The sequence below is a fragment of the Austrofundulus limnaeus genome, unplaced genomic scaffold, assembly GCF_001266775.1.
Source record: "Austrofundulus limnaeus strain Quisiro unplaced genomic scaffold, Austrofundulus_limnaeus-1.0 Scaffold29, whole genome shotgun sequence".
Taxonomy (NCBI): domain Eukaryota; kingdom Metazoa; phylum Chordata; class Actinopteri; order Cyprinodontiformes; family Rivulidae; genus Austrofundulus; species Austrofundulus limnaeus.
In genome coordinates, this window is record NW_013952431.1 from 1181548 (window position 1) to 1193071 (window position 11524).

Below are 11524 nucleotides of genomic sequence, written 5' to 3' on the forward strand. Positions count from 1 at the left end.
AGTTTAGACATTCTTCTGTAACCGATGCCATCATTATGCTTTGCAACAATAAGGTTGAGTTCAGCTGGTGTCTTGGCTTTCCATGCCTTTTTACACCTCCCTTTCTTCATGTGTTCAATACTTTTTCCCTGTGCCATTCCACATAATTACAAATACAGTAACTTCATTTCTGGACATTTATGGCCAGTCTAGAGCCAACCTTGCTTGCAATCATAAAAACCTTCAGTAAGTACAGAAGACAGCTGTGAACCACTTGTTCTCAGTCTCTGCTTTGGGGTAAAAAAATCTGAAGATGAGAAAGCTCACCATAGTAAGATACTGTGTATATATACTGTTAAGTCCGCTTTTAGTTATGTTTTTGTTCAACTGCATTTTGAGCAATGCATATTTACTTCATCTAGTGACAATCAAGGTTGAATACTAAGTTTTGTGAATTAAAAATTAAAATTTGAAAACAAATTATGTAAAAGAAATGAAAACAAAATTATAAGTGTTAACCTGGGTAACACACTTACTTCACACTGAAAGTAAAACAAGCGGAATTGCCAATTTGTATCTGTTTTTATCTCTGGTCTTAAATGCCAGTATTAAACGGTAGATGCCAAGATCAAGTCTTCATGGTGACCTTAGCCCTAGTATCTCACAACTACTAGTATGATTAATGGCTTGCACGGCCCCTCATATTCACAACTTTCCCTTCTGTTTTTATTCACTGTCTGGCCTTGATAAAGGTCAAGTCTATTGAAACAGATTGAGTATCACAAGTAAACACCTTTGTTTTCTTCTTTACTTAATTACCTCCATTGTGTGTTCTTCCTGTTTTGACCATGAGTTAGCTGGATGCAGTTTAGAGAACACAGATTTATGTCATAGCCCCAAGGACAGCAGAACGTGTAAGAAGACACATCATCCCACAAATGTTTGCAACTTCATGCATGCCAGCTTCATAAAAGAGGGATCAGATTACTGCAGTGTACTGTTACCAACATACATGTCTGTGTGTGGCTAGGTGAAGGAACTTTATCAGGGAGTGCTTGGGAAACTCCAGCTGCTCCACCCAGGCGTGATTGCAGAAGAGAGGATGGGGGATGGCGATGAGAGGATGAGGAGGGAGATGGAGAAAGAAGTGGTGCGACGGAAGTCTTTGGCATCGCAGCTGCATACTCTGCTCGACAGTCAGTTGCAGGTATCTCACTCTACCACTGTAAAACTTCAGAATACAACCACTGAAAATAAGTTTAGTTGGAAAAAAATCTCACTAAAGTCAGGGAAACTCTTTATGAATAAACAAACAATCAAACAATCAAATAATCATGAGCACAACCTTTTCAACCCACCTCAGGACATGCATTTATGTCCATTTGCATCTCTGTGTCTAACTGGCAAAAGCGGTTAAACAAAACTTACATTATTTAAAAGGTGAGTGCAAGTCTTTTGAAGCAGTGTTCTGTGGAAACATTATGAATGGGAATTATCTTACCTGTTGTAGATAGCTCTTCAAATGCCCTCAGGTAATAGAAAGTGTTGGGTTTTCACTGAATTGAGGAGTTAACAGCTGAGTCAACAGTAGATTGCTGCAGTCTTAATATAACTCCAACTTTTGGTAAATCTAATGTTTTAAGCCTTAATGTCACTGTCAGTTTTGCACTAAATGATTTATTTCAAAACCAGGCATTAGCTCATCGATAAAGTCAGAAATAACTTATTTCTCTGAACTGAAGATGCTCAAAAAGTTATTTGCAACAGGTACATAATTTATTGTTTACAACCTTTCCACAGAATCTGATTAAGTCGAGTTCATTTTATAAAAATCCCGACTCTGATCCTTCAGTTGAACGTTGCAGATAATCTGCTAAATGCTGCAATTCCAAGTGAAGAAACATCTAAATGAAGACAAAAGTTTACTCTAATTAGGTGTGCCTTGTTTGATTCCAGGTTCTGAGGCGGGAGCAGCAGGCCAAGAAGAGGGTCTACAGCATGTTCACATCACAGCTCAGAGAGTGCACAAGACTCCTGTCCAAGATTCACAACAAGAACCGGGCCTTCTGTGAGATGCTTCAGCAAAAGTTAAGATCGCTCACTTTTTCCCACCAAGCAGCAACACCATGCAGCGAAGCAATTTATTCCATTAAAATTGTTTTTCGCATTCAGTTTAATCCAGAAGCTTGCAGCTCTTGTTGATGAAATGGGAGAGCTGGTGTCAGCAGAGTGCCACCGTCAGGGAGCGTGGGGATTGCTGGGGGAGGGTACGGGGGCCAAGCTGCTCTGCCTCGACACCGGAACTGTCCTGAACAAAGACAACATCTTTAGTGAGTAAAAAAACAAACAAACAAACAAACAAAAAAACTGCATAGAGTAAAAAACTGTGCAGGATTTTATTTGCACTTTTACAGAAAGAGCACCATCTACTGCAACATGTGAGCGCTGCAACAAGATACAATACAAAGCACAAGAAAATAAACACAATTTTGTTCTGGTTTGATGCTTAGAATATGTAAAAAACATGTAAAGATTTGTATTTACAACTTTAACTTTGAATAAGTTTAACATTGCGTTGCTACTCCAATGCACACGATCCATCAAAGTTTTCCTCTTTGCATGTGACCCTTGGTAACTGATTGCTCGCAATGATTTTTTTTCTGTCTCTCTCCAGATCCTGATGGGTCTTTACGTGCCTCTGGGTCAGTTCACTATGATTCAGTTACGGGGCTCATAAGGCCGAACGCTCAAAGCCACATGCTGCTGAACAGTGGCCACACCATGGCAGTGCCCCCTGATTTCTTCCTTCACCCACAGACGGGCAGACTTTTGCCCATTGTTGGTAATGTGGCCTATGATCCTGCCAGTTCTACATTGGTGTTTACTACTGACCTTTGTTCAGGTAACAATACTCTTTGTGTTTAGTTTTAGATTCAGAGCTGAAATTTTTTAAATAATTTCTGAGAAAAATAAAATTTTTATACACAATAAAGAAAAAAAATCACATTTGAAATGAAAGAAGGCATATAGAAGAAAAAAATCTTATAATGTCTGCCCCTTTTATCCAAAATTAATTTCAAACAATAACAATCAAAAAACAAAACAAATTAAAAACGTCAATTCCTTTTCAAACAACAACTTTTGATATACATTATACAGTTTCGTTTTTCGTTAACAAACTTATTTTAATGTATTTTAAAATAACTCATTAGTAAGATTTAAAAAACCTTAAAGGCATAATTTTGTATGATCAAAACTGAGATTTATTTTAAAAATGTGTTTTACAGAGATGCAAACAACACAGGACAAATATGTAAAACAAGAACAAACAAGGTATGAGGTGATAGTAACAATCAAATATAGGAGCAGTCCAACTAAGTGAATGAATGACACTGAAATTAAGTATTATAGTAAAACATTGAAATTTCTTCATATAAGTGTGTTTGATTTGAATAATTATTATGCTTTGACCCAAAGTCAAGACAGAAATTGACCGAGTTGTTGGCTGTTTTGGCGCAAACTAGTGTTCTAGCTATGATGAAAAAAATGGAACAAAAATATAAGAAATTATTTATTTAACAATGATAATGCAAAACGCAGAAAGCAATGAACAATGAAAGACAAGACATCTACCTGTTAAATTTTATAAAACAAAAATGCATCTTACAGTAACATGTTATTTTGTGAGGCTTTGTTGTGCTTTTTGAATTTGTATTATATTTGTTTGTGTTTTTGTGTTCTCTTTTGAAGTTTGGTAGCTTTCTGTCATTAAATTATATTTAAATAAATTTTTATTTATCTTTTCCTTACATTTGCTTTTATATATATCGCTCTGGAGTTTAAACCGTGGACAAATTTCATTCCACCTCATGGAAGCAAATGATGTAAAAGACAAAGCCTCCTCTCCACATGTATTCCGTTAGTAATCATCAAAATAATCAGACTGTTTTTTTTCAGCATTTTGTCAGATTGTCTGTTAACTTCCTGCATCTTGCTTTTTGTTCTTTTATTGCCTCAGTTTTGTAAATAAAGGCAAATCGATTAAAAAAGGCCTCCTTACTGCCTACATTTTTTATCTTACTGGATTTCTGCTCCCACCAAATGTGGCATCAAGCTTTATTTACTCAAATGGATCGTGTTATTCTCAGTAAAGAGTAACACAATGAGATAATGTGTCCCTTTCTTTATTTTAGGTGACAACAGGAAGTGGGACAGTCCCCTCCTTCCTTTCCTTCCTTATCCAACCTCTGGTCACTCTGGCCAGCCTCTGCCTTGCTCTCGGCTCAAAAGCCTCAGACCGGGCCAGAGGCTACAGCTGGGCATTCCCATGCCTGATCCAGACACAGGAGTCCCGGTACCCATTCTGGCAGTAACCATCCACCCGCACACTGGATTAGTCTATCCACTGGGAAGGTTACATGTCTGCCCATTCTCCCGCCTACCACAGCCTATACAAATAGGTTATCCAATGCTGGACTACAGGACAGGGAACCTTGTTCTCACTGTAGGGGTCAGTTTAGATCCAGTAACAGGTCAGTGACTAAATGGTTCAAATGAACAGTAATTAAAGCCCACTCAGTTGTTTATAACTGCATTTCATGTCTGTGTAGGAGATGTGCAGCCAGTAGGTGGAGTCTTGCTGGCTGATTCTTTTGTCGAACCTCTGAGTGGGCGGATGCTGAGAGTGGGAGGGGCCAACATCAGGGCTGGACAGGTAGTGGCAACCGCAGGAGGATATCAAACTCTACTGGACAACAAGGTGTCTAAAATCATGCCTTAAACTAACATCTAAAAAGTAAATTATATGAAACAAGTTATTCTTGAACATTTGATTGTGTCAGGATAAAAACAAACCTTTTCAAGTCATAAATGTATAAAAACCTTTATTTTTCTGTTTTCTGCTGGTCTTTGATCTTACAAAATTAAAATAGTCAAATGGTTATTTAATAGGCTCACGTTGAGGACAGTTTCTGAAGTTGTGCAGCATTTATTGCATTTAAAATTTCATGATCACATTTCATTGACTTTTCTTTAACTCAGGTTTTGGCAGAGATGTTTAAAGTATTGGACACTTTAAAACCCCTGATCGAGCAGTGGGGTTCAGATCCAACCCTGCAACACACGCAACCCCAGCCAGGAAGCCAGAGTGTAAGTGGTCCACAAGATGATCTCCTTGCTGTGACAAAGGGGCTGGAGCAGGCCTGGGGGCGGAGCCTGCACTGCCAGCTGCAGCTGTGGACCAGACTGGAGATGCTGCTGGAGTGGGCTGCTGGTCTGCAGCAGGACGGAGGCGCTCTGGGTGAGGAAATGCTTGTGAGAGGAGGAAAGATTTTAAATAATTTATCCCAGTTATCAAACTTAAAAAAAATATGTCTCCTGTTCTGTAAGTTTCTCCTAGCTTAAAAAGTCTGGGTTCTTATTTTATTTGCTCTGTTTTTATTTGCTTTGCTTAAATGAAAGTTTTTGTGCCTTAAAATATTCAGGAGAGATTTCTCTGCCGAGTTCAAAGATGCGTGTTCCAGCTCTGCTAGGAATGGAATATCCGGATCCTGCGGGATCTGGTCTGAGTGTTCCTGTACTCGGGTGTCAGAGGGATCCCATCTCTGGGAACTCAATTCCTTTAGCTGGAACCATGGAGGACCCAGATGGGAAAGGTATTGTGAAAAAACACCAGTCACACACGTTCAGCTAACAGAAAGATTTTAAAAAATATTTATACAACTAATGCTTAGATGTCAATATGTGCCACCTTACAGGTCTAGTGGCAATCCGTTATGGATCTCAGACTATTGACCCAGTGACTGGACTGTTAGCACCGGTAGTTGGAGCACGGCTGGATGTGTATAGAAAAATCATTGTCCCCGTTACGGCTTCATACTGGATGATGATGGCAGAACAAACTGATACAGCACAGGTGGAAAAGATACTAAAGCAATAAATAAAAAAATGTTTTTACGATTTTAATAATTTCTCAATTTTTTTTCTTTTTAACCAGGTCGAAGAGCTGCACAGAGAAGTGTGTGTGAGAAACACCTACTGGCAGCAGCAGAGGCAGCGCGAGGAAGATATTATTACTGATCTGGATTCAGCTTTACTCCAGTGTCTCTGTGGAGRCACAGATGCAGATGCTTCTCAGGTCAGCAGGGGGAGTGTGTGTTCTAAAATATCTCTACATTCAGTAGTCTGCATATAGAGCAGGGGTGCCCAAACATTTTCCCTGAGAGGGCCAAAATTAAAAAAAGCATTTTTCCTGAGAGGCCAAAATTAAAATCAATCTGAGGGCCGCGGGCCAAATGCAAAAATATGAGAAATGCAAATACTTAAGTAAAGTTGTTTTTTTTATGATTAAACAACCAGTCAATATGGTTGCCCACATTCTTTAGTTTGTTTTTTCAGCCCATGGACTTGGAGAAAACTCAATGTATGCAGGCAGCAAAGACTCATAGGACTTTTCATAATTTAAAATGAGAGTATATGTGGTCTTAAAAGGTGTGCAAATCTATATATGGGCTTTAATCTAAATGTCTCTTGTAGTTACTTGTATTTTACATTTAATCTTAACATAATTACAATCTAGTAACCAGGACAACTGCTGGTGGGCCAAATCAAATGGCTCGACGGGCCAATTTTGGCCCGCGGGCCCCACTTTGGGCACCTCTGATATAGAGAAACAGACTTTTTGAACTTGTAAAAATAAGAAGGAGATGAAATTTTCAACTAGTACGATTGCTGGATCTTGAAAGTGAATGCAGATTTCAAAGTTGCGTCAATCTTTGACTTTTTTTTCAATTTGATGTCTTTATCTGTTAGTTGGTAGCTAGATTGCAACATATCTACTTTTTCTCTAGTTTGAGTGTTTATTTTTCCATATAGGTCCCATGGTCAGGGAGGCAGCTGAGGGATGCAACCATTGAGCTTCAGGATGCAGCACAGACTGAGGTTCAGAGGAGAGCAGCTCAGCGCTCATACCTGGCTCTGGTCCTGTCTCCAAATGTACTACACACCCTCACATTGGGTAAATCACAGTAGCAAGCTTGCAAAGTGAGAGGAAGCATGAAGGATTAAAGATGTAGATTAAGATTGCACACTTTTCATGAAATCATCTAAAGCTGAGATGGGACAGATTTAGAGCTATTTTGGTCAAAATTTGTAAATTACACTATATGAGTAATATTGCAAAATCTAATGAGATGTGATAGTGCTCAGAGAATCTYTTGAGGATAACACTCAGCAACAATAATGTTGAGCTTATTCATCTGTGGGTGCAGGTGATGAAGACGAATGGGACCAGCAGCGCTCTTGGCACTCAGTGCTCACGTCTGGTCTCGATAAGCTGGACGTGTGTATGGATCAGCTGCAACAAGACAAGGAGAAATGGAAGTCACAGGCTGGGGAGTGGTCCACAAACCTCCATACCACAGTCAGAACTTTTTTTTATTTAGCAAATTTCTGACAGTACATTGTGACCTGCTCGTTTGGGTTAAAGGCTCACCACARTATCGGTCCACAAATCAAATAAAAAGAACACCACATTATTAAGTTTTGATGCAAACCCACTGCTGTCCAAATGTGAACAAGTGTGATGTGATTARTGGACTTTTAGGACAGAGAGCTGAGGCAGAGAGAGCTGTGGGAGCAGTGCAGCTCCAGACAAATGGAGCTGAACGCTACGCTTACTTCACTGCATTTTGTTAGACTTCTTTCTCAGCTGCGTGCCAACACAGCCCAGGTGAAAACACGCAGAAACAAACACAAAAAAATTTAATTACTTTTGATTTAACTATGTATTTAATATAAGGAAAGAAGAAAAAAAACTACACATTTTTCTTTTTGTACTTCCGTCAAGATTGTTTGACTCTTAAAAAACAGTGAAACTGAAACCAAAAGATACTTGAACATGTTGTGTAAAACAACCTTAATTTTGCTTGTCTCTCTAGGCAGTTCTGTGTGGGAGCTTTTGGTTTAAAGACTATGGTCTGGTCCATCGCAACGGGCAAAAATCAAATATAACAATCACTGGTCTTTTCCAACGGAGGGCTTTGCCTCTGCTTGAGAGACTGATTCACCTCCTGGAAGAAAAACAGCCGAACAGCTTGTCCTCAAACATCTGCAATCAGCACATCTCTGGTACAGGAGCAGCTTTTTGTGCCACATTTTAAACCAAAGACCATGATTATTACTAGAAAAGTGTTTTAAATATGTTATTTATTTATTTTATAACACATTAGGCATTAACCTAACCAATGTTTGAGTTGGTGTTTTGTCACAGAATTTCTGACTATTAGTATAAACATTTATATTCCATATCTGACTTTCTAACTTGTTTTAGGTTTGTCGACAAAGCAGGCATATTGTTTGGAGATGCCATCTAGAGTCTGGACGGCCTCTGTACCTGTGGGAAAAGGTATGTCTTAGGCCAGACAGCATTTAGGTGTGGAACTATTTCACCAAATACAGAACAATAGGAAAATTTTGAATTTTTATTGCTGTTATAAAATAATACTGAAGGTTTTCCAAACAATGTGTTGTTTTTCCAGGTTGAAAATTGACTTTTGATTATTCATTCTCTTATTTCTAATTATGTTGTTTGGTTATTTTTTCGTTTGTTTTGGAATTATCAGTCTTGAAAATGTCCAACTTTCCAACTTCAACAAACCTGAAATTCTTCGCTCCGAATTCTTCTAAATAATTAAATTCCTTAGCTGATTTGGAGACTTGATTAATCAAATAAAAAGCCAAAACTGCAAACCAATGTGCACGATTCTAAAAGCTGAGCTTCTGGGGAATTTTTTAGTTTACTTGCCTGCTTTATGTACCTGTACCATTAAAAAAGGCATTAAAATGAAGCAAAATGAAAAAAATGAAACCAGAACAGGGGGTGTTCTTTTTATGTAGGAGGGGGTCAGTGGGGAATTTTTATGAAAACCACAAACTAAAAGCAAACAAACGTTGAATCAGAATGAAAAAAAGAGAAAATATATGAGATAAATGACATCACCCCAACATTCTGACAATCAAGTAACTCTGAAATGACAGATGGTCTGAATTTTTTAATTAACAGAAGTGTAAAGTACATCAACTTTATTACAGTACTTAAGTAATGTTTTTTTGGGATTTGTATATTTACCAAGTATTTTGTTTAATTGGAAATTTTACTTTTGTCATTACATTCAAAACATAAAAATTCTACTTTTACAAATTTAAATATGAGCAGAATTCATCATGAAAGGAGTTGTTTATATACTCTAAAACAAATGAAGTGTTGAGTTTACTTAACCAAGTTACGTCAACTGGTTCCACTAAATCGAGTTGAGTAAATGTAAATTGTTCAATTTGCTCAACTTGATTCAGCAAATTCAACAATTTATTTCTTAGCGTGTAAAAATATTTTTACTTTTACTTTCCTGACTATAATAAGCAGTTTCATGACTTTTACATAAGAACTTTTCCCATCAGTGAAATGATTTTTCATCAAAGCCCTTTTCTGTTAAGGGATTTTTCCATTTTTTTAAGTACTTTACCTCTGTCAATCGGTTACTTTCCATATAAACCAGGTGGCTGGACTAAGTAGTGTTAAAAAAAATCACAAATCACGGCAGTATGTATGGTAAATTTATTCCTCCTTCATTATCTGATCATTCTCTCACGTCTTGTATAGAGTACATAAAATACACAGTAAGAGAGTAGAGCACATTAGAACCAACCAAGTATGAGACCATTTCCTCAAAAGGGCCAAAGAAGTCAGTTCAGTAATAAAACATCTTATGAGGAAGTTTAATATGCTAGTTTTAGGAAGTGAAAATGCCTCTGTTGTGTTTCTGAAGGCCTCTCCACTCAGTCTTTGAGGGAGCCTGTAAATGTTGCCCATTCCCAGGACTCTGGCCTTCAGGCAAACTCGGTGCCGGCACACAATTCACAGACTGTCTCTTCAGGTATTCATTCTCAAGGTAAGACAAAATGTTTTGCTCAGAATGCAGGACCTTTTTTAAGCTGCTCTTCACTCTAGTTTAGTGAGTGTGTGTTTCCTGTAATGTGTTGGGTGTGCCAAATGTGGTTCCTGTTTTTCATCTGCCCCAGATTGTGGTATCAGACATTTGGGTTGTGGGCTATGGTCTTTAACAAACAATGTAAGAAAAAAACTAAAGCTCTCAGAATCCAGGATGTGCAATGAACCATGCTGAAAAAACTATAAAATCATCAAAAATGCATAATGATTTCTCAAAACTCAGTATAACTGTATAAACTGTATACAAAGCAATGAAAACTGAATTGTATGCAGCCACTTAAAAAGTAAAACTGCCCATTTTTTAGTCATAATTTGGTGTAGAATCTGCTAGACTACTTGCGTGTCAAACAAAACACGTCACAATTTCCCGCTTTTCATGTAAGCCCTAGTTGAACATTAAAATACTTCAGCCATAATATCAGGAAGAGAACTGTCAACATTCATCTGTTTGAACAATTCTAAGCAAGCATAAAAATCCATGGGAGTGTCCTTCCATTAAYGTAGTCAGGAGGAAGATGGGTGTTCCCGACATGAACATGTTTAGTGTTGCTGTTACTCTGTATGCTACATAAACGGAAGATCAAAGACACAAATGACGGACATCATTTTCGAAAAACAACAGCACACAAGCGTCCTATGACGTGTATACAAGCATCGACCAGAAGTTATCCTAACTTTGGTAAATATCATCTACCTTGCCGGTTGGGCTGGTTTCGCCGGCTTGCTGCTGTTGCGGCGTGTCTCGGTGGAGTGGCGGATGTGGATGGAGTCCCTCGGCCCTCGGATTGTCCCTCGTGTTTGGACAGAGCGCCTGGGGTGGACTTGCCGGCCTGGACGCGTGACGGTGGGAGCCGGGAAGGAGCGACTAATCTAACAAGTGAGGCGTACCAGCTTCCCTGTTGCCTATTTGGATCAATATCAGCCGTGCCCTGTTTTTCGGTTGAGGATCAAACTGGAGCTACTGGTTTTGGTGAGCATGCTTGCGTCCAACATGGTGGGAACCATGTTATTCAAGCCTTGAAGTGTGTGCCATTCAGCGAAGAAAAGATCAGCAAGCTACTGACTGGCCTCAGAACCTCACCTGATCGGGTAGTAATTTCGGCCTATGTTACTGTTTTTCATCAGTGGACAAGACATTAGTGCTAAAGGCACGGATATAACAGACTCTGTCGGAAACATTTAAGACTTCTGTTTAATATTCTTTTAGTCATTGGAAATATTGAATTTAATCCAGGTCCAGATAAAAATGTTTTTATGTCCACATACAATTATTCATTGTATCGTAGAGACCGTACTGATAGGCTTGGAGGTGGTGTTGCAGTTTATGCTCACAAGAAATACTCACATTCTATAATAGAATTGTCAACTGAGTCTGAATCTCTGCAATTAGAAATTAAGCTTACAAACCACCTTTCAGTAACGGTTGTTGTTACACATAAGTGTTAATTCAACTAAATATTTGGCGCAGTTCACTGACATTATAAAAGGCATAAAATCAAAAGAGTTTGTGATTCTTGGTGATATCAATATGAATTGGGC

General features: G+C 38.4%; 1 protein-coding gene across 1 annotated transcript in view; it reads left to right on the top strand.

The window, feature by feature from the left end:
* The window catches only part of si:dkey-103g5.4 (uncharacterized), a 31824-nt gene that overhangs the window by 10509 nt on the left and 9791 nt on the right, over positions 1-11524 (top strand). Inside the window, exons 13-28 of the mRNA XM_014005258.1 lie at positions 1010-1186; positions 1936-2066; positions 2152-2309; positions 2654-2881; positions 4173-4511; positions 4590-4738; positions 5020-5278; positions 5463-5633; positions 5736-5893; positions 5975-6115; positions 6853-6994; positions 7248-7399; positions 7583-7708; positions 7917-8106; positions 8309-8383; positions 9804-9926. Of these exons, the coding sequence (XP_013860712.1) occupies positions 1010-1186; positions 1936-2066; positions 2152-2309; positions 2654-2881; positions 4173-4511; positions 4590-4738; positions 5020-5278; positions 5463-5633; positions 5736-5893; positions 5975-6115; positions 6853-6994; positions 7248-7399; positions 7583-7708; positions 7917-8106; positions 8309-8383; positions 9804-9926 (2719 nt within the window). The remainder of the gene's footprint in view (positions 1-1009; positions 1187-1935; positions 2067-2151; positions 2310-2653; positions 2882-4172; positions 4512-4589; positions 4739-5019; positions 5279-5462; positions 5634-5735; positions 5894-5974; positions 6116-6852; positions 6995-7247; positions 7400-7582; positions 7709-7916; positions 8107-8308; positions 8384-9803; positions 9927-11524) is intronic.